Below are 24,679 nucleotides of genomic sequence, written 5' to 3' on the forward strand. Positions count from 1 at the left end.
AAATGATGACTGAATGTCATTTTGAATACTTTGGGGGTTGCAGTTTTTATAATGGGGTCATTTATGGGGTATTTCTAATATGAAGACCCTTCAAATCCACTTCAAACCTGAACTGGTCCCTGAAAAATAGTGAGTTTGAAAATCTTGTGAAAAATTGGAAAATTGCTGCTGAACTTTGAAGCCCTCTGGTGTCTTCCAAAAGTAAAAACTCGTCACTTTTATGATGCAAACATAAAGTAGACATATTGTATATGTGAATAAAAAATTTTTTTATTTGTAATATACATTTTCCTTACAAGCAGAGAGCTTCAAAGTTAGAAAAATGCAAAATTTTCAAAATTTTCATCAAATTTTAGGATTTTTCACAAGGAAAGGATGCAAGTTACCACAAAAATTTACCACCATGTTAAAGTAGAATATGTCACGAAAAAACAATCTCGGAATCAGAATGATAACTAAAAGCATTCCAGAGTTATTAATGTTTAAAGTGACAGTGGTCAGATGTGCAAAAAACGCTCTGGTCCTTAAGGCCAAAATGGGCTTGGTCCTGAAGGGGTTAAAGTAACAGTCGTCAGATGTTCAAAAAATGCCCAGGTCCTGAAGGTGAAAATGGGCTGGGTCATGAGGGGGTTAAAGAGGTACTCCGGTGGAAAATGTATTTTTCAAGTCAGCTGCTGCCAGAAAGTTAACCCCTTAAAGGGGTACTCCCACCCTAGACATCTTATCCCCTATCCAAAGGATAGGGGATAAGATGTCTGATCTTGGGGGTCCCACCGCTGGGGACCCCCCGCAGTATTGCATGCGGCACCCACCTGTTTTTTGTGCGGAAGCGCTGGAGGGTCCGAGTCGCGACTCCGGCAACGGAAGTTCGTGATGTCAGGACTCCGCCCCCGTGTGACGTCACCCTGGTCCCCTCAATGCAAGTCTATGGGAGGGGGCGTGACAGCCTTCTTTTTTCAGCCTTACAAACTTATTTTTGCACAAAGAATTTTCATCACTTCACCCCCTGACAGATCCATGTTTTCAGGGCCAGATTCAGAGCTTGATACCGTTTGGATCAGTTTTAGTTTTTAGATTCTGTGAAGATTCTTTACGTTACTGCATGCATTTTCTGGCCTGTTCTCCCTATTGGTTAGGGTCTCAGCACTGAGACCCCCGACTGATCAAAACTTTTGACTAAAGGTTTTTGAAATGACAGGGACATTATTTTGGCTAGAAAAATGCACATAGGAATTAATGTTGCATTTATTTTGGGGAAGGGGTTAATATAATTTAAGGGGTACTCCGGTGGAAAACATTTTTTTTTTTTTTTTTATAAACTGGTGCCAGAAAGTTAAACAGATTTGTAAATTACTTCCATTAAAAAAATATTTGTCCTTCCAGTACTTATTAGCAGCTGTATGCTACAGAGTAAATTCTTTTCTTTTTGAATTTCTTCAGTGCTCTCTGCTGACACCTGATGCCCGTATCAGGAACTGTCCAGAGCAGGAGAAAATCCCCATAGCAAACCTATGCTGCTCTGGATAGTTCCTGACATGGACAGAGGTGTCAGCAGAGTGCACTGTGGACAAGACAAAAAAGAAATTCAAAAAGAAACTAATTTCCTCTGTAGCATACAGCTGCTAATAAGTACTGGAAGGATTAAAATATTTAAATAGAAGCAATTTACAAATCTGTTTAACTTTCTGGCACCAGTTCATTTAAAAAAAAAAAAAAAGTTTTCCACCGGAGTACCCCTTTAAGTCATTCAACAAACGTTAAATGCTCTACTTGGTAAATCGGGCCAATCTTTTTGTCTATAACATAAAAAAGCTTCCAAAAAAATTTAAAAAACAGTGCTTAAGCCTTAAATAACATGACAAAGCCATAAAAGCTTTAATAAATCAGTTTCATTATTCCATAACAAACAATAGATATAAAGTTACTCACAGTCATATGAATAAAAGCATCAGTTTGATATGATGCCAAAAAACCATTCTCAACAATAAACGTAATTAAGCTGAGAGCACAGTGTGGTAATGCTCACCCATAAAAATGTATATGATCACATAGCTACGTTATATATGATCGCCTAGTGTCAATGCTGTGCCTGCGAGACCAGAGCTTTCACAATCTGCAATGCCGATTCAGTACATCCATCAAAGTTTGAGTGTGTAAATCCATCTCCACCACATAGAAGGAAAGGCTTGCTGTGCAGGATTATCTGACCTGGACAATCAGGAAAGGCCTCTGTAACCTGCAACATAAATCATAGCCATCTGTCAGCAATAGATGTCAGCTAGTAGCTTTAACATAACCGAATACCTGTGTTCTGCCTCTTCTGTAGAGTATTTGCACTATTTCTGTTGCTGCTCTAAAACATGCAAAAACCACAGAACAGATACTGATAATGTGTGAGTAAAGTAGTGTGTTGGCAACTAAACAGAAATTGATGTGGCAATGACAGACATAGATTGAGTGACAATTATTCTAATAAACCTGCCCCTTCCCATAAGTAAACCTTTCTGACTTGTCAACAAACACATGACAGACTACAAGACTCTTTAGACTCAATGGATCCTCTGATCTCTCTTGGCAACAGTGATTGTTCACGAATGCTTAGGGGTAAAGGAAGCAACTGCACATCGGAAATAGACAATTTTATTCTAGTTCTCCATCAGCATTTTATGGTTGAAATTGGATAGTCCATTTCTAGGTTATTAAAGCGTACCTGTCAGATTCCACAAAATAAATAAATAAATAATATGTTACTCCGTACCTAATTGTGACCATGTACATCTAATTATTGCCTCTATCACCTATATTTATTATTAAAATCCATCTTTTCATTAGCTCACAGTGTTAGAAATCCCCTCAGGGGAAGGGGACGTGTCCCTCCCTTGCGGTGGTGGGAGGTGATTGGTGTGTCTGCTCATGCAGCCTTGTCCATGAGTCATCTCTTGTCCATGACCCATGGACAACATGATGCAGCTGCAGGACTGGTTAGTGTCCCAGTAGGTATGGGGACCCCTAGTAGTGGGAGTTTCAGGAGCTGTTTTCTTTTACTAAATATAAAAAAAAAAAATTAAACAACCATATTAGAAAAGGTCTTTAATTTTCATCAGTAACAACATGTAAAAAGTTTTTAGATCTGACAGTGCCCATTTAAGCTGGCCTTACAAATAAGATAGCTGCTAGGTCAACCAACATGTATCTCTCTTGGCACCACCATACACATGCTTAAACAAGCAATAATCATGTATATCAGTGGGAAATATTGAATAAGGCGTCTTTTAGACATTTATCTAGCAAATTGTTGGTCGTTTATTGTCAGCACGGGAGTGCATGAATGATGGCTGGATTGTTCCTGTGGTCTTTCACTTACATCATTGTTACATCCTTTGTTTATACAGGTAGATGCAGCTTACAGGTAGAGTAAGGCCATGTTCACACATCGGAATTTCTGTAAGGAATTCCGCATGGAGATTCTGCTGCAGCAGAGTTCCGTGCCAGATGTTTCACAGTCCGCAGAAAGAATGAATCAGCTGACGAATAAAACATTTGCTTGTTCAGCTGACGACTAGGTGTTTTTATAAGGGGAAAAAATCGGTCTTTTCAGCAGATAGTTGCCCCATGTAAAAGGCTCCTTAAGGGGTACTCCACCCCACCTCATATCCCCTATTCAAAGGATAGGGCATAAGATGTCCAATCGTGGGGGTTCCACCGCTGGGAAACCCAGCGATCTCCTGCACGCCACCCTGGCATTCTGAACTTTTTGTCCATATGCTGAGGTAGGGGCGGTAATCATGACTTCACATCATGCCCCCCCCATTCATGTCTATGGGAAGGGGCATGACGGCCATCAAGCCCCCTCCTATAGACATGAATGGTGATGGCGTGGCATCACGAGGGGGGGGGTGTGGTGTGACGTCACAACCACAGCCGCCCGAACCCAAATTTCTGAACATAATGTTCAAAATGCCTCTTCAGAAACTTAGTCTAGAGAATAAGGCTGCTAGGTATAAAGATTGGACGATAACATAGGCCAATAGAGGAAGAGGGAGTCACAGAACCTGATGTTCGAAAGCATTTTATTGTGGCAGAAGTCAAGTTAACCTATGAGTTTTTGTGTGGAATTTATAAGGGGGATTGAGAAAGTTGCAACCACATGTATTGGTTTCTAATATGGTGGAGATAATGGAAATAGAGGAAGATTTCAGAGGACAGTTTTCCAACTTTCACCATGATACAATAGGCCTAGGGGAGGATGAAAAAAATATTTGGGGTCTCTGGCTTCTGGCATAAAGCGCCAATATGGGAAATATTTGTTTGGGTAATACGTTTTTATTTAGGGTTGAAGAGAGGATTGTATAACATTTCTTTAGGCATAATGGTATGAAGTCATATGCTGAAATATGGGGAACAAAGACTTCCAAGAGACAGTTTTTTAGGATTTAGCAATAGTGTGATTTTATGAGGAAATAGTTATGAATGTTTAGAAATAATAAACTTGGTGTGGGAAGAGATGGTTCATGTCTTATCTAAATAAATATATCTAATCAAATGGATACCTGCCCCCTAAGGGTAAAAGAATGGTTTAAAAATGTCAATTCAGCTTTAAATTATGGGAAAAAAAATATTATTATAGTATAAAACAAAGTTTTTAACAAGATGGGGAGTCTGGTTGGAAAAAATGTTTATAAAAGTTATAGGTTTTTTATTCTATAGATTTTTTACATGGTGAAGGTGCAGTAGAGATCTCTTATCTACATTTTAGTAAGGCTTTCTATTAATAAACTGCAGTCATTGAGCTTGGACTTCCATATTGTTAAATGGATTAGGCAGTGGCTGAGGAACAGACAACAGAGGGCTGTGGTCAATGGGGTATATTCATAGCAAGGTCTTGTTACCAGCGATATCTTTATTAGTAATATTGCAGAAGGACGCAATGATAAGGTATTGGAATTTTTGCTAATGGCACAACTGGGTTGATGTTCCTGCAGAGATAAGCCAAATAGCAAATTAATTACCATATTTTTCGCCCTATAGGACGCACCGGCGCATAAGACGCACCCAATTTATAGGTGCAAAATCTAAAAAAATAAAGATTTTGAACCCAATAGTGGTCTTCAACCTGCGGACCTCCAGATGTTGCAAAACTACAACTCCCAGCATGCTGGGAGTTGTAGTTTTGCAACATCTGGAGGTCCGCAGATTGAAGACCACTGGTATAGGAGGTAATACTCACGTGTCCCCGCCGTTCCGGACCCGTCTCCTCTGCCCTAGATGTCGCTCCATCGCTGTCGCCGTGTCCCCATCGCTCCGGAAACGTCTCTGCTGCCGGCCGGGTATCCTCGCTCTCCGTCGCCGCCATCACGTCGTTACGTACGCCGACGCACATAGGGGACGACGTGATGACGAGGAAGGAGAGCGCCGGCCATACAGGGGATCCCTGAACGGAGAAGACACCGAGGAGGCAGGTAAGGTCACTCCCGGTGTCCTGTAAGCACTAACCCGGCTATTCAGTCGGGCTGTTCGGGACCGCCGCAGTGAAATCGCGGTGGTGCCGAACAGCCCGACTGAACAGCAGGGTTAGTGTCACTCTCCCTTCAGACGCGGTGGTCAGCTTTGATCGCCGCGTCTGAAGGGTTAATACAGGGCATCACCGCGATCGGTGATCTCCTGTATTAGCCGCGGGTCCCGGCCGTTGATGGCCACAGGGACCGCCGCGATAGGGGGTGTATTTGCCGTATAAGACGCACCGACTTTTTCCCCCCAGTTTTGGGGAAGAAAAAGTGTGTCTCATACGGCGAAAAATATGGTAAGTAAACTAAAAAAAAATGGTCAGAACTGATGAGACCTCGCCTGGAGTATTGTGCACAGTACTGAAGGCCACATCTCCAAATGGATATACTGTAGATACTTTGGAGGGAGTTCAGAGAAGAGCTAAAGTAGTACATGGATTGCAGGATAAAACCTACCAGGAAAGCTTGGAAGAAAGACAAGACAGAGTGGGTAAGATGGAAACCTTTAAATACAAAAAGGGAATCAACATGTTAATGGAAGAGAGTATTTTTTTTTAAAGAATAAAAACTACCACCAGAGGACATAGTTTTAAATTAGAGGGGCAACAGTTTATACGTATTACTTTTACTGATAGAGTAGTAGGTGCATGGCTTAAGGCTATCCTTCATATAAGGACTATTATGCTAGATAGTATTCAAATTATATTTCCCTGCTTTCCAGTGTGAGAAGGGTTAAAGGGGATTTTAAAGGGTGGGGAAAAGTGTTCGGGTTTTCTGTTTTATATCCCGGTTTGAGTGGTCAAGGCTTGGTATTTATATTAGCGGCCAATTTTATAGTGCAATGATGGATCAGAACAATGATCTCCCTTTTGGATCTAATGTTGGAAAGCAAAGTAGAGCCTTCTAAATGTAAGCCTTGGAAGGAGATTTGATGTGTTTTATAGCCCCTGCCAGCTGTCGTCAGTGATTGATGGAGAAAAAGAATATGACACAGCAAATATGAAGGCAGTAGCTGGAGGAAGAATGAGAAGAGATAGTGAATGATAGTCCCCTTCCCTATGCAGGAGTGATATTGGAATATTGTGTTTTTTAAACAAATTTTGCTGGCCTGGCAGCCGAGCATTGGAATGTTTGGAATTGTTTTATGTGTGTGGTTTCTTTTAGTCATTTTTATTACCTTCCCTCTCTTTTCTTCAGACGTGTTTGCAGTTGGCCAGCTATCCTGAATAATCTGGGTTATACACCTCTGCTATATTCATTATAGAATTCATGGAGCGATAAGTGCATCAACCTAAATGTATGTGAATCTGTGGAACTGGGTAATAGTATAATAGGTGACTGTTAATTCTTCATTTCAATTAATGATGGATTGAAATAGGGAATGTAAGATAGATCAATTAAACTTTGGTCTACTTACAAAATACTTGGATATCTCATGACAGTTTTAAGACTAAAGCCTCCGATGTTGGCAACTTTCCCAAAAGGCTTTTTTTTTTTTTTTTTAAGTTTCCCAAACTATCGATGAAAGCGTTAGGTTTGAAACGTGTTATATTTTGCAGTTAACATTTAGAGGGGGGGAGAAACAAGCATACGGTTGTGTTTACATATATCTGATGAGAGCCACCATGGCAGGATGCTGGATGCATTGCATGTTGTGTCTCTGGAGTGCCATAGTCTCCTCTAAGAAGTGGATAATCACTGAGAAAAGTACACACCACAATACTAAAGCATAACTTACGATACTTTATTTATTCCAACAGACATATACAATATACATGTTACAGACACATCACCAGGGACATTGGAAAAGAATAAAAATTGCTCACACAGAGCATGGCACAACCCTGGAGTGGGGCCATGAACCCCCTCCCACAGGTAAGTGACCCCGTCCATAATCACAATTTCTATCCACAAATAAAGATCAATACTAAATAGGGATCTATAAAAAAAAAAAAAAACTGCCCCAAATCAATATCCACAAATATCACAATATGAGAATTTCCCTGTGGATATACTGAGACAGAGATGGACATCCACACTGGTAGGTATATTATGGACGGGATCACGCCGAAACCCCACACGTTCCGTCGCCAAGCGACTTCCTCAGGGGTGTTGTCTCAAATGAGGCACAGAGCTAACCTATGCACAGGGTAGACCTGTATATTAGCTAAATAAATGTTTCAGTAAAGGAGGATGCAAGTCATATGCCATAGATAAACTACACCAGATCTACATGCATATTTCAATGCACCTTAGGGTTCCTGTCATTTTGTATAGTGTATTTCAATTAAAGGATACTTTAAGAAAATCACTCATAAATAATTACCCTACATAGATTCTCTATCCATTTACCCTTTAATACAACAGAACCAAGAAAATTAAATAGTACCATATTACACATTGTTAGGGTCAATTACATAGGATACATACATAATTTTTTTTTTTTTGCCACATCCAGCTTTCTAGTCCTTTTTTTTTTGGGGGGGGGGGGGGGGGGGGGGGGGTGAACGACTAATTATGTAAACTATGTAGGGAAGACTCCCAGAGTTAAATCAGTATATTTAGACTGGTTTACAGAAGAATCCAGTAAGATAAATAACTCGTAGAGTGAGTAATGTAAATGGCAGTGGACTGTTTGTGTGTTTGAATAAACATTGCAGCTCAGTGCATATTGGAGTTTGGGTTACACATTTGCAACAAGTGCTGTATTTATAGCTAAAAGTTATCTTATATATTATTTAAAACAGGTTTACATTATAATTAGGTTGTCCCAATACAATTTTTTTTAAGACCTAGTACGAGTACCGATACTTTTTCTTAAGTACTCGCCGATACCAATTACAGATACTTTTTCTAATGTGACTTTTTTTTCCCCTAAAGGAGTACTCCGATGCTCGTTTTTTTAAGGGCAAACTAAGCCTAAAACAAAGTTATATAACATTGTAAATTACTTACCTTATCCATATGGCTCTTTTCCTGGTCTTCTCCCGCATTTCTTCTCCGACCGGAAGCTGGCTCCTTTTTCTTCAATCCATGATGCTCGACTGCTGCTTCTTAAGCACCGCTGCCATCTTAGCCCGGTTACTCATCGCTCCCATGAGTCACTGCGGGCTCTGCCGGCCTCCCAGTCCCGAGTCGGCCTCTCCCCATCGCAGTAATATATTCATATATTCGCAGAGCTGAGCTGCCATCTGTGCGCTGCCTTCCAATCAGCGCTTACGTTCTGCGCATGCACAATCCTCCCTTTAGGCAGGAGCTGGCCGGATGTCAGGAGCGGGCATGCTGGGAGATGTAGTTTTTAGCAGAAACTTCGGGCGGCCATAAAAGGAGAATGTCTGGGCCATTTCAGATGATTGAGGGGTCGTTGAAAAGGTAAGTTAATGGGCTACATTGTGGCATGTTTTTTTGGTGCTGCATCGGAGTACTCCTTTAAGGGCACGTTCACACAGGCAGATCCAGAGTGTGTTTTACGCTGCGGATACACCGCTGAACAACCGCTACATGGTGCCTTTAGATGTGCCATTTCGGAGCAGCAATACGCCGCTACGAGCAGACACAGTGCAGGCACATCGCTTCAGTGTGTCTGCTCGTAGCGGCGTATTGCCAGTCCGAGCAGGTACATCTAAAGGCAGCATGTAGCGGTCCTTCAGCGGCGGATCTGCAGCATAAAATATGCTGTGGATCCGCCCATGTGAACGTACCCTTAATGGAAAAAAGGGATGTTTGTTTAGTTTTTATGAGAAAAAAGGGCTTTTTTTATATTCAAAATAGATATATTTTTTATTTTATTGAAACTTTTTTTTAAAGGAGGCGATTCCATTTTTTTTTAATACATACATAGATATGCATCTCCCATGTCACTATTTTGTTTCAGAGAGTGTGATGTACTCTATTAGACTTTGAGAAGGGCCTGTGGTCATCAACAAACTGTAAAAAGGTATGTGATCAGCCACACCCCCAAGGAATCTATACATACCACTACATTGCATTTTTTGAAATTACCACAGGTCCTCTTTAATGGACAGAGCTATGAAAATGCATTGCAACTTAAAATAATATGACTTTTCTTAAAGAAATATAAACTTTGTGTCTTGGATGGTTACTATTTAAAGATCCTATAAATTATTTTAGTTAAGTTTGGTGGTAAGTAAAACAGTCTAGACACCACATTTACCAACATTTTAATAAGATACACTCAATTTACTAGTTTTTTTTTCTGTTTTCTCAGATTTTCACAGTGTAAGAGTTTTTGTTGTATAGCTAAGACAATAAACACAAAGAAATATGTATGGAGATATATGGTTTGGAGATATACTGTAAAATATGAAAAGAGAGTTAGCCTTAGTTATGCATGTCTGGAAACAATGTTTTCAGAAGAAACATGATCACAATTATCATTCATGTTCTTAAAACAACAATATCATATGCATTTAGCTCTCTCCAAGTATCAGGTTACCTAGACTAGTGCAATATATTACAGAAAAATATTACAGTTTCCGATACAGAACCTAACATAAAGGAAGATAAATAATCCCTGTCTGGGGTGGCCTGAACAGTCAGCAATAAGCCAGTTCTACTTCATGACTTCCTACAATGGAGACAATCTTTAAACTCCCATATAATGGTATATATTGGATGGATTACGTTCTACAGCTCATGCATGGTGAACCTCCCAATACCTGCCCTGGTGCCCAGACTGTGCTGTGTCTCCTTTTCTTGAACTTCTTAAAATACAGAATTACGGTGGAGTTTTGGTTGGCTTTTTTTTTTTTCTTTCGAACTTATTTCTACAAAAATAATAGTAGAAGCAAAACGCTGTCAACTGTGATTAAAGTGTTAGACATGATGACAGATGTTGCCGTGACTTCATACTACCACTATCCTAATGGGACAAAGGAATTCTTTATTGGTCCATAAGAGTAAGACAGTAAAAAGTGATGTTTCAGCTACCAGAGCATTTCTCAAGTCCAAGTACCTGTCTGTTCATTGTCTTTCCCATGTAGACCAATAAAAAATGGCATTTTTTGGACGAAGGAATTGGACTCTGCTTTACTTGTTGTATGCTGGGGCCAAGGTAAAACCCTTGTTCATATAACATGGTTTTCATTGCTGTCAGTATTGCTTAGAATGTACTTGCCTCCTGGGACATGGGGGCATTAGTGCATTCTCCAGGGGCAGTTGCATACTTTTTATATTTTAAATGCAATGTAAAACTGAATTTCAGGGGATTGGAATTCCGTTTCAACCCTGATACATTAAAATGTATTACATTCATTGATGAAATACTTGTAATTCTACCTATCAAGACATCTTGTATCAATTTACAGCATTTCCTGGTCCCTGAAAAGCGATGTCATGAACTGCCCCCTCAGGTCCTGCACTACGCTAAGCACAATATATTTTTTTAGAGTAGAGTCTGGGAGTATGTCAGCAGTTTTGGGTCTGCAAAACTGCATACTATAGAGAATGGGGCTGGCAGTGAAAACTTATTTATTAATGATATAGATGATGGGATTAACAACTCTGTTTCTATATTTGCAGATGACACCAAAGTGCAGTATGGGAAGATGTGCATAAGATATAAGCTGACGTGTAATTACTGAGTGTTTGGGCATTCATTTGATAAATGAGGTTTAAAGTGAATCTGACACCTTGTTTACCAGAACTAAACCCAATAAAAAGGGTGGGTGAACCTGAATTAAAATAGGTATACCTTACCCAGATCCATGGTCCGGTTCTGGACAACCAGGCTGTATACAGTCACTCTTGGTAATTCCTCCTGTGCAATCGAGGGGTGAGCCGCTATTTAAAGCTTCCCTGCCTCCATCCTCTTCTGCTCTCATATGCCCACCCACCTCATAAATATTCATAGACCCCTCGTTAATGTGAATGCAAGGTGGATGGGCTTGTGAGAGCAGAAGGGGAAGAAGGCAGGTAAGCTCTGTATACCAGCTCCCGCTTCCTTCGCGAGGTAAAAATTAGCAATGGTGAATCTATACACCCTGTATCTCCGGAACCAGACCACAAATTGTGTCAGGTATTCCTCTTTTTAATCAGGTTCACTGGCACTATAACCCTGTTTATTGGGTTTAGTGTGGGTAAAGGTATGCACCTGCGTACTAATGACCTGCATGCATCATATGTCCTAGGGGGAGTTAAACTGGGAGAGTCATTGGTAGAGAAGGATTTACTTGTAGATCTACGTAGACTACAGAACAGAATATAATGTCAATGAGTTGCTTCTAAGGGTGCATTCACAATACGATTTATGTATACAGCGAGCGTTTACAGTCTTAAACAGTAGACAAAACTGTGGTAGAACCTGTTTTTTTGTTCAGCAAAAAACTGGACTGGACTGCAACGCTGCTAAACTGAATGAAACCGGATTCAATTTTTAAATAATGTATCTTAATGCCAGTCTATAAATACGGCGACAAGTATGGTTCTATGTGGTTTTATAACATAAATACGTATACATAAGCTGTGGATACACTGTGCACCCTTCTACCACAATTTTGTTTGTAGTCAATGAGAACCATGTAAAGTCACGTCTGTTTATGTTTTTTTTTTTATAGTTTTAAAACCTCAAAACCATATGCCAACCATATGCACAAACAATGCGAAACAGTGTGAATGCACACTAAGGCCAGCAGGATATTGTTATGCATTAACCCCTTAAGGACACAGCCTGCTTTTATTTTTGCTATTTTGTTTTTTTATTTTCTCCTTGCCATTTAAGAGTCACAACTTAGTGCAAACAATTGTACTTTGTAATGACATCTTTCTTTTCACCATAAAATGTAAAACTGCAATTTTACAACCTTTGGGGGTTTTATTTTAAGCAGTGCATTTTACAGTGAAAATTACATATTCTCTCTATTCTGTGGGTCAATACCATTAAAGGGGTTATCCACCATAAGGTCAACTGGCTCTGGAAAGTTAAACAGATTTGTAAATTACTTTGATTAAAAAATCTTAGTCCTTGCAATAGTTATTAGCTTCTGAAGTTGAGTTGTTGTTTTCTGTCTAACTGCTTTCTGATGACTCACGTCCCGGAAGCTGTGCAGTTCCTATGGGGATATTCTCCCATCATGCACAGCTCCTGGGACGTGACATCCTCACTGAGCAGTTAGACAGAAAACTTCAGAAGCTAATAACTATTGAAAGGATTAAGATTTTTTAATAGAAGTAATTTACAAATCTGTTTAACTTTCCGGAGCCAGTTGATATATATAAAAAAAAGTTTTTGCCTGGAATACCCCTTTAAACTACACATCCTATAGTTCCATGTTTGTAGGTGTGAAGTTACATTCATCGCCCCCACACATCATCCACCCCAGCCATTGCAGCACAAATAAGCTCAAAAGATCAGTGTTTTATAATCAGGGGGCCTACAGCTGTTGCTAAATTATCTCTCTGTCGCTTCACCCATTGAAGCAGGACAGGCTCTTTGCACAACTGACTAGTGATGTCAGGTCTCGATGCACTGCAACCTGGGAAATCCAGAGACATGAGTAATTTTTTATGCTGTTAAAAATTAATATTAGGGCGAAAACCACATAAGAATTGCGAGACCACCGTCACACATAGGTACAGACACTATATTATAAACTACACTAACTTTACAGCCCCTGTAGCATAGCCAAATTAAAAAAAAGGCCGCCGCCTGTTTTTACCTTAATGACCAAGCCCAATTTTTTTAAAGGGGTACTCCACCCCTAGATATCTTATCCCCTATCCAAAGGATAGGGGATAAGATGTCTGATCCCACCGCTGGGGACCACCGCAATATAGCATGCAGCTGCCACCGTATCTGCTTTCGGAAGCAATGGAGGTTCTGGCTCCCGACCACGGGGACGGAAGATCGTGACGTCACGACTCCGCCCCTGTGTGACATCAGGCCCCGCCCCCTCAATGCAAGTCTATGGGAGGGGGCGTGACAGCCGTATAACGTGTATATAACGTATCCAACAGAAAAATATATATGTATACGTGGATCCCAGATGGTGGCGCTAGAGCAAGCCTGTAATATAGGCTCCAACACAAATAACAACCCAGAAAAAATGAGCTATTTACAAATTAGTATACAACAATACTTTATCTTTATTGAATGTATGATGCAAAAAATTACAATAAAATTTATTAAAAAGACAGGGAAGAATACACAAAAAGATTGGCGGCAGCCTGGGACTATAGTACATGTAAACATTAGACCATGTGGAACAAGTAGCAAAAGGATGGGGCTGGAATTACTACTATTATATGGCAGCGCAAGACAGAACTACAAATCTGCTAGTGCGTAAAGATAATGGATAAACAAAGTGCTTATATGCAAGTACATAAGATGACTGGTCTCTGACAGGTGAGACCAATTCCTTGTTTGCTGCGGACAATACAATTGGTTCTTTTATTGTATATAACCTACCTTCATACAGGATGCCAACACCCCCGGACGAAGGTCTCAGGACCGAAACATGTGTTGAGGTGGCGGCATCCTGGGACACTCTGACTGTGTATCTGTGTGGTTGGTATCTATTTAACATCTTTTGTACCTGTATATGTATGCGCTTTTACTGTTACCCGCGCATTTTCATTTTGCACAAGCACTTTGCTTATCCATTATCTTTATTCACTAGCACATTTGCAGTTCTGTCTTGCGCTGCCATATAATAGTAGTAATTCCAGCCCCATCCTTTTGCTACTTGTTCCACATGGTCTAATGTTTACATGTACTATAGTCCCAGGCTGCCGCCAATCTTTTTGTGTATTCCTCCCTGTCTTTTTAATGAATTTTATTGTAATTTTTTGCATCATGCATTCAATAAAGATAAAGTATTGTTGAATACTAATTTGTAAATAGCTCCTTTTTTCTGGGTTGTTAAGTCACCATAGAGGACTTTTACATGCCATTATTATATTGCATAGCATTACTCAGTGTTATGGCAGTCTACCCGGGTAGTCAGATTGGACCTAGGTCCAGCACAAAGCAGGTGAGCAGACCCAATAGGACATCTGCATACATGTTGCGGGGGTGCCGATTGGTTATGGGGACAGTCATTGTGGCGCTTAAATGCTGTAATTGCTATTGATCGCAGCACTTATGGGGTTAATGATAGATAACAGCGGGATCACCGTTCTTTGTCATAGCAGCTGTCACTTACAGTCTATGGATTGCTTTATAGTCAGAATTATGCACAGGATGTAAATGTACATCCTGGTGCGTTAAGTACGAGGACACCAGGACATACATTTATGTCTAATGCTCTTAAGAGAGGCATGGACTCGCAGGGTAGGGATATAATATTACCGCTTTATGAATAATTGGTGTGGCCTCATTTGGAGCATGCTTAGTCTTGAAAGGAGATGTTTAACTCAGTTAAAGGAGTACTACATGCAGTCTTAGACACTTATCCCCTCAGCGCAGGATAGGGGATAAGGGTCTGATCGCTGGGGGGTCCGACCGCTGTGTCAACAACACAGCTCCTCCATACAGCTCTATGGGAGAGGTAGGGATGCACAAACGCTGCATCTCCGCCTCTCCCATAGAGATACATGGAGGCGTCATACTGCGGCCGACGCGCCTCCTGCACTGGAGAGATGGGGCCCCATACAAGAGATTGTTCGGACCCCCCCCCACCATCAGACACTCCTCAGGATAGGGCATAGGTGTTTAGGGCTGCAGATATCCTTTAAGTATATGAATGAACCCAGCAAAATAAATATGGTGAAAAACTGTTCAATGTAAAACCCCTCAGAGGACAAGAGGGTACTCCCTCCTCCCTCCCCAAATCCTTTACTCAAAAAACTGTGAAACTACTAATCTGTGGAACAGTCAACCTCAGGAACGGTAAACAGAATAAACAGTAGAGGGTTAAATTCTTAGAACAAAATAACATTGATGTAAGTAGAAATAATGAACTTTTGTCTATGGTTGCCCCACATCCCCTCCTCTTTATCCACCCATTTACCTTCCCTTCATCTATGTTCTCCCCTCTTTGGCTAAACTTGACGAAACATTCCTGATGATGGTTACGCATGTTGCATACCTGAGAAAACCTTACATCATCAAATTCGGCACCATTATCTATTTCATGTTAAATGTCCTACGCATTACTGTGAGTGATGGCTATAGGGGTGTCCTGACTGGATGCTGAGAACAGCTTACTTCACAGAAAGCTCAGGAAAGGTAAAGGGTTTGTCCTGCGATAGAAATATATATTTTATAAGGGATCCGACTGGCTGAAAAAAATGACAGATGCTCGCAGCCCAAACTTATCAATACCATTTTATAAGTGTCTGGATTCCTGCCGATCTTCACTCCCTGGTCCCATCTCAACACACAACAACCTAGGCCAGTGATCAGCATTTACTTTTGTCAAGATGGAAACCAGGAAACACTGAATAGTGGAAACCAGGGCACCATTGGAATTGTAATGGTGGGTAGTCAGGCAGGCAAGTGTCCCGTAGTTTTATTAGGCCAGTCTGACTTTGTATCCCTGAAAATATGTATCACTGGATAATCCCTTTGAAAGGAAATGTGAGCTTTCTGTCCACTTGCGATCATGTCCAACACCGGTGAAAAGCTATTTTTTTCAATTCAACTGGTGCCAGAAAGTTAAACAGATTTGTAAATTACTTCTATTAAAAAATCTTAATCCTTCCAGTAGATATCAGCTGCTTCAAATTATGTTGTAAAGCTCTTTTATGTCTGACCACGGTGCTCTCTGCTGACACCTCTGTCCATGTCAGGAACTATCCAGAACAGAAGAGGTTTGCTAAGGGGATTTGTTCCTGCTCTGGACAGTTCCTGCCATGGACAGAGGTGTCAGTAGAGAGCACTGTGGTCAGACTGAAAAGAACTTCACAACTTCCTCTGGAGCATACATCAGCTGATAAGTACTGGAAGGGTTAAGATTTTTTAATAGAAGTCATTTACAAATCTGTTTAACTCTCTAGCCAAGGTTGATTTGAAAAATAAATTTTTTTTTCCATTATAGAGGGGTATTCCAGGAATTATATATATATATATATATATATATATATATATATATATATATATAGTATATATACACACACACACACACACACACACACACACACACACACACCCCAATTGGCTTCATAAAGTTAAACAGATTTGTAAATTACTTCTATTAAGAAATCTTAATCCTTCTATTACTCAGCTGTTGAAGTTGAGTTGTTCTTTTCTTTCTGACAACAGTGCTCTCTGCTGACACCTCTGTCCGTCTCGATAACTGCACAGAGTAGATGGGTTTGCTTTGGGGATCTGCTTTTACTCTGGATAGTTCCAAAGACACATGTCATCAGAGAGCACTTAGACAGAAAAGAACAACTCAACTTCAGCAGCTCATAAGTACTGAAAGGATTAAGATTTTTTAATATCCGTAATTTACAAATCTGTTTTGCTTTCTGGAGCCAGTTGATATATAAAAAGAAGTTTTTAACCCCTTTAAACACTGAAGAATAATCTTGTAGATTCTACTGGGCTTCTAGAGTCTAAAAATTACTAGGTTATACTGCACGCCATCAATGTGTTCGAAGTCCACAACATTTTAAGATTTTCCCTCTATGAACACAGATTTATTTATTTTTTTATATATATACGAAACATTGCTTCAACCAAAACAACTCTAATAAGTCTCTGTTCACAATCCCAGAGGGGTGCTCACATTGTGCTGGTAACAGCAAGCATGCGATAACAACTCAAATCACCCCAGATTCAGAATCCCATTATCTGTGTACATTTTCTGTCTTCTTCTGACATTTCAACAAGCGCTTATATTGATTTTATGTGCTCCATCCTGTGAGCAGCATTACTGAGCTTGCAGGTAAAGGATTTGCTTCTACTTCGATTAGTTAAAGTGTGCATTATTCTCCTTGCATTTCTGAGCCACTATTTTGAAAGGCACTGGATTTTCTCTACATACAATAGATACATGTAAAGGAGGAGATATTACATGCAAGTAAGGTAACTGTCCTAATATTTTTGAGAACTTCTAACATTCTACACAATCGTTATTTTTCTAATATAACAGACTCTTGAAACTGCATCCTTGTGGGAACCTTAGTAAATCCAAAGAAAGGGCAAAATAATACCAATATATTTAAAGTCAAGTGTGTTGATGACTAAATATAAATCCTATATACACACTGGAACACCAATTTTATACATAAATAATAAACTTTATTGAGAACATCATTTAATAAAAGCAATTAAAAGGGACAGTATAGCCAGACAAAAAAGGAGTTGGTAAGGCAGGTAATATATTGTTGGTTAGTATAACTACAGAAGTGCAAAATATGACATAGTTATTCTTAACTATAGAGTAGAGCCACCAGTATAACAATAATTATAAGTTACACATCACAGTCCTATAAAGAATTGCACCACAAAGCAAACCTAACCTAGAAAAGAAGGTCACTGCATATATAGCCTCCAGCGAGTGGTCAGGAGAAAGGGGAAAGACAAGTAATGGTGTGCAGTTGGAGCACAGAGTATCAGCATTACCGAAAAAACTTCCCCACTCACAAAGCACAGGCTGGAAGACATAGACAGTGTACCTACCTACACAACACCAGTACCCCTGTGTTGTGTAGGTAGGTACACTGTCTATGTCTTCCAGCCTGTGCTTTGTGAGTGGGGAAGTTTTTTCGGTAATGCTGATACTCTGTGCTCCAACTGCACACCATTACTTGTCTTTCCCCTTTCTCCTGACCACTCGCTGGAGGCTATATATGCAGTGACCTTCTTTTCTAGGTTAGGTTTGCTTTGTGGTGCAATTCTTTATAGGACTGTGATGTGTAACTTATAATTATTGTTATACTGGTGGCTCTACTCTATAGTTAAGAATAACTATGTCATATTTTGCACTTCTGTAGTTATACTAACCAACAATATATTACCTGCCTTACCAACTCCTTTCTTGTGGGAACCTTGACTACAACATATAGTAATTGAATATAAACAGAAATGGAAAAAAAGACATCTAGTTTATATAGTATGTCAGTCACACTTATGTATGTTATTATTTATGTCCTAAAAGAAAGGAAATGCAACTCTCTAGCAGGCAATGCATGCCCATTCCATTTGCATTGGTTTGATTCAAAGATTGTGATAAAGAAAACTAACATAGCATTACAGTCCCGTTGAGCTCAAATAATTCAACATTTACTTCTAAATAGGGATCGACAGATACTGATTTTTTAGAGCCGATACCGATAACCTGTGAACTTTCAGGCCGATAGACGATAACTTATACCGATTTTCTATGCATTTTAATTACCCCCCCCCCCCCCCCCCCGGCTCTCTAAATCAATGAACTCCAGCGGTTTTGCGGGGCCAGAGACCGCCGCCACCGTCCGCTTCTCTCCCCCTGCCTGTCCTGGGGTCCTGAGTCCAACCACCGCCGCTGCCAGAGACTGCCGCCGCCACCCGCTTCTCTCTCCCTGCCTGTCCTGAGTCCAACCACCGCCGCTGCCAGAGAACGCCGCCGCCACCCGCTTCTCTCCCCCTGCCTGTCCTGGGGTCCTGATTCCAACCACCGCCGCTGCCAGAGACCACCGCCGCCCCATTGCCTCCCCCATCCCTGGTTTTATAATTACCTGTTAACGGGTCCGTGCTACTTCTGGTTCCGGCAGCGTCCTGAGCTGTCACTGTGCACCGAGCCACTGATGGTCACGTTGCATTGAGGAGGTCACTCGTCATTGCGCAGTGCACAGCAACAGCGCAGGATGCTGCAGGAGCCAGAAGTAGCGCGGACCCCAGGAACAGGTAATTATAAAACCGGGAATAGGGGAGGCAATGGGGCGGCAGCGGTGGTCTCTGGCAACGGCGGTGGTTGGACTCGGGACCCCAGAACAGGCAGGGGGAGAGAAGCGGGTGGCAGCGGTGGTCTCTGGCAGCGGTGGTGGTTGGACTCAGGACAGGCAGGGGGAGAGAAGCAGACGGCGGCGGTCTCTGGCCCCGCAAAAGCCGCTGCAGTTCATTGATTTAAAGTGCCCGCATTATCGGCATTATCTGCAAGGTAATTGCCGATACAGATAACTTAGAAAATCGTGAATATCGGCCAATAATATCGGCCCAACCGATAATCGGTCGATCCCTACTTCTAAATAATTTTGACAAACGAAAAAAAATTTAAAGAAGCACTCCAGGTTCGTGTTGTTGCCCATATAATGTACACTCACCATCACTGTTTCTACATTGCCATTTGTTTCTCCCCAGCTCAGCTGCATTCACACATCTTGTTACTGTAACTGGGTCATTTTGACCACTACTCAGACCACCAGAAAATTTTATGGCCTTATCTGTAACAGGAAGTTGTCTGTCCTAGGTCAGCTGACTTCCTGTAAACGATAAAGATCTACACCATGGGAAGACATACGGTGACCCTTCCCCTGACCTACGATGGCCCTGACATACGATAATTTCAACATACGATGGCCTCTCAGAGGCCATCGCATGTTGAAGGCAGCATCAACATACGATGCTTTTGTATGTCGGGGCCATCGCATAAACGGCTATCCGGCAGCACAGACTGCTTCAGCTGGCGCCGGATAGCCGTTAAGGTGCCCCGTGTGGTCCGGTGAGGATCACTTACATGTCCCCGGCGCTCCAGACCATCCTCTTCGGGATCCCCTGCATCGCCGTCACTCTCCATTGTCATCATCACGTCGCCGCGCACGCCTTCCCATCATCCAATAGAAGCGGCGTGAGTAGCGACGTGATGACGGCGATAAGGAACGACGAACCCGGGCAGCGGAGACGGTCTGGAGCGGCGGGGACAGGTGAGTATGCCTTCCAATATTTAACATTGCACGGATCCCTCAACATACAATGGTTTCAACTAACGATGGTTCATTTCGAACGAATTACCATTGTATGTTGAGGGACCACTGTATTGATGTTGTTAACCATGGATGCGTCAGCTTTGTACACTAATAGATCTGAATTAGGCCTAGAATGTGTCAAACATTATTTGGACTAAGATGATGTACCACTATTCAAAAAACTATTTTTAAAAGACTGAAACTATTCTTAAATAACAATTTTTTAGAGTACGATGGCACCACCTATCACCAAGTATGCGGTACAGCAATGGGTGCAGGGGTATTTCCTTCATACACCAATTTATTTATGGGTTGCTTTGAAGATTTATTCATAAGAAGTACATTAATGACCTGTTTGTATTGTTGTGTAGAGATGCAATGGCTATCAATACCTTTGTAACAGTCATCAACAAAAACATTTGGAACATTGACCCAGATCTAAATAAGGTAACTCAGTTATTATATGATGATAAAATGGATTACATTTGTACTCATATTCACATTTCAATTATAGGAGGGGGGTGGGGCAGAGAAGGGGAATAAGGTATAAAGATTTTTCTCACTTATTTCATCATTAAAATCAGCCACTTTCTTAATTGCTTTTGCCATCTAGTGGTGTCAGAAAGGCATTACATAATAGACTACCGTACATAGTACAATTCAAATGTCAATCATCAAACCCGCGCCCCCCCCCCCCCCTCTCCCATTGTTCTAATTTCCTATCTCTTACCACTGTACTATACTGGCAACCTATTTCCATGTGTTAGTCCATAATAGATAAAACCGAATATGCTCAGTTTTAACATATTTTATTAAAACAGCATATATATGAATTTTGTGGCTCTTTCATAATTTATTTTAAAGTTTCAAAAAGTTGGCTTTTAGTTTTATATGATTGGTCTAACTGTATGGTTAATATATGCAGACACCACAATTCCAAGGTTACTTTTTAGTGGGTGCTAGCGCGTCCCACAAGTTGAGCATTTGAAAAAAATAATAATAATAATACTCATATATGGTGTGCCGACTGTATAGTTTACAGTTGTTTATGTCCTGGCCCGTGGGGTCACCTTCTGGGTTAGGCTAGGTTCACACTACGTTTTGTACTTATGGTTCCCGTATACGGCTGGGAGGAGGGGGGCGGGGCTTTATCGTGGCGCCCGCACTCAGCCGCATACGGGAACCGCATTCAATGCATGTCTATGAGCCGACCGGAGTGAGCCCTGCACCCCCTCCTCCCAGCCGTATACGGGAACCGTAAGTACAAAACGTAGTGTGAACCTAGCCTTACTGTGCATTTCTGCTCATATTTTAACTGATACTCTTTCTTGTATACATGGACATGAGAAAGACACAGGTCCTCTGTCTAAACATGTCCAGTTTTACTTGTTAAACTGCAATAAAGCACTGCCTTTTTCTTTTATGTTGCTGTACATTCTTATTACTCCTGTACCACGATGGGTATCAGAGTAAAGTTGGGTTAGTATTGCAATAAAAAACTTAAAAGGGATGGGTGGCTACACACTAAAAAGTTAAATGTAAGTGCTAAATCTGTGCCAAGGTACTGAGTTGCACTATACCCGTAGTGCCAAATAACAGTAAAATAAAATATAAGTGATCAGACCTCAAGGAACAGTTAGCAAAATAAAAAATGGTATAATAATAAATTTGACAAAAAAAATATAATATAAATGTGACTAGAGATGTAGCTGGTTTAACAGTACGTACTTACTTAGATTCATATAGTGTAGAACTGTACCCTGAGCAGGGCCCTTGCTGCAGAGTAAAACAGTGTGCTGATTTTACAGGGTGCAGTTCTACACTATATTAAAGGGGTACTCTGTTGCTCAGTGTTTGGAACAAACTGTACCGAACGCTGTACCCAACGCCGAAACCGGGGCCGGGAGCATGTGACGTAATAGCCCCGCCCCTCATGATGTCACGCCCTGCCCCCTCAATGCAAGTCTATGGGAGGGGGCGTGGCGGCTGTCACGCCCCCTCCCATAGACTTGCATTGAGTGGGCAGGGTGTGATGTCTTGAGGGGGCGGAGCTATTTCGTCACGAGCTCCCGGCATCGGCTCCAGCGTTCGGTACAGTTTGTTCCAAACACTGAGCAGCGGAGTACCCCTTTAATCTAATCAAGTACGTACTGTTAAACCAGCTACAGCTCTAGTCACATTTATATTATATTTTATCAGTCAAATTTATTATTATATCATTTTTAATTTTGCTAACTGTTCCTTGAGGTCTGATCACTTATATATCGGATCAGCACTGGTAAGTAAATTGATTGCTAAGAGAGAATAGCATGAAATACCTTTCTGGACTGGTGCTGGCGGCACCCGAAGATGATGTAACTCAAGGCAATTGCTTGTGTCCTGCTCACAGCACAGCATGCTAAGGTGAGTGTACATCTATACTGACCACATATGGACCCTGCGTCACGTAGGGAAATTGTATATGTAGCGCATCTCCTCGGTTTCTTTTTTGTTTTATCATAGTCAAACAGCAAATCATGATATTCAGTTTAAACTTCTCTAGGCTTTATTGTTGGAACCCCTCTGCTATTTAAAGAGGAAGTGTGATGTCCCCTGAAAAATCCAGCAGTTATTATCTACTTCTACTTGCCACTCCACCTAGTCATCAGCTTTATATTTTTCTTTCTTTAATATGACGGGTTCCCTTTAAAAATAAATGGTTGTTTTTTTTTTTTGCTTTTTTTTTTTCAAAAGCAGTACCTGTCCATGAATCAGCGCAGAGCCGTGAAAAATGACACGTTTGAGCTGCAATACCACAAACAACCCATTGACACACGTGGCACTGCTTTTGGAAGAAAGCAGCTGCATTTTCCTAATCCTGTACAACCCCTTTAGACGTGGACTTGTGCCATATAATGTCCATTACTGTTCATCTGCCCCACATCTACATAGATATCAAATACAATTCCCCCTGTTCACAATGGTGTGCTGGGGCATCATGCTGTCGCAAGCCTGCGAGATGTAGTGTCATTCAACCTCAGCTGTCAGAAAACATGGCTCAACCAACGCCATCCTGAAGAGCAAGACCTGAAGTACAATCTTCTAGGTATCACAATACCAGAGCCTATATTAAAAGGATTCTGCATTTACTGTCAGACGCAAGATGTTTTTTCCTTATAGTCAGTTACTATGCAGTCTGCTGAGAAGACATGAGCGGCATTGCTAGCTGTGCATAGATAGATGTCAGCCACCCCCACACAACATGCTGCATACATAGGACAGTTATTAATGCTAATATTTACTGCTATTCATGTAATCTCCTGTGAGTAATTCAAGTTGCTAACTCAGCATCAAAATAATGGATTTCACACAGTGAGCCTTTTATTTCCTTCACATGGAAAAAAAAAAAAAAAGTTTTGGCTTCCAAGACAAATGAGTGGGCTGCTATAGGAAATGCGTGACTTCTTTAAATATTTATTACAATGCTGTAAATGTCTTCTTTTAGAGTTATTGAGTATTCTACTAGTGAGGAGTGAGTTGCTGACTTCCTATTATACTTAATGGTCCTACCTAAGAAAAGGATATTGCAGCTGAAAAAAATGCTAAAATGTCTGCCTACACTTTAGGATAGACAATCTGTACATGACCTTACAAAGTACAACCCACAGGACCCCAATCAATCAGTGATTGAATGAGTGGGTAGCAGAATTCATTGCATCATCATGGCTGCCTAAATGCAGCATTTAAGAGTACCTGTCATGATGGTCCAGTTGCTGGATATGTTCAAACTTTCCGGTCAATCCCGTAGTGGAGACTTGCGCAGTTTAAACATATCTTGTATGGGACTTCCAGAAGTCACGGCAGTCTCAGTGCAAGTCTCGGGCTCTGAGATTGACCAGGAAGTTTAAACATATCCTGCCACCGGACCATCTTGACAGGTACTTTTTAACAATGCAACATCCATACAAGGTGTAGTAGTGGTTGGGACTGCAGCTTAGGATACACAACTGATTCACTTGAATGGCCGCATGGACACTGCTGTTTTGGGGACTTCCACAGCACTTCAGCTAGTAATTCTGCATATATATCCTGATAAAATAATGGTTTAGGGTCTAGTGTTGACTTGACCCTTAGTGCTATAAATAATGTAAGTTTTATACTTCACTAGCTTTTGCCCGCGGCTTCGCTTGTGTTAAATTTGGGGGAACATAGATCTACTTTTTACAATCCTATAGTAATGAGGCCGTTCTGGGTAAAGTCTATGGGCATCCAAACAACCAGAATTCTTACAACTTTGATCACCAGTGGAATTTTAGAAAACGTTAAAACACGTGTTTCACTAATTC

General features: G+C 41.0%; 1 protein-coding gene across 1 annotated transcript in view; it reads right to left on the reverse strand.

Annotated features, from left to right (window-relative positions):
- Window positions 1–1,840: 1,840 nt before the first annotated feature.
- The window catches only part of RNLS (renalase, FAD dependent amine oxidase), a 170,572-nt gene continuing 147,733 nt past the window's right edge, over window positions 1,841–24,679 (reverse strand). The window contains exon 7 of the mRNA XM_056530080.1: window positions 1,841–2,236. Within this exon, the coding sequence (XP_056386055.1) occupies window positions 2,078–2,236 (159 nt within the window). The 3' untranslated portion in view covers window positions 1,841–2,077. The remainder of the gene's footprint in view (window positions 2,237–24,679) is intronic.

The sequence above is a fragment of the Hyla sarda genome, chromosome 7, assembly GCF_029499605.1.
Source record: "Hyla sarda isolate aHylSar1 chromosome 7, aHylSar1.hap1, whole genome shotgun sequence".
NCBI lineage: Eukaryota > Metazoa > Chordata > Amphibia > Anura > Hylidae > Hyla > Hyla sarda.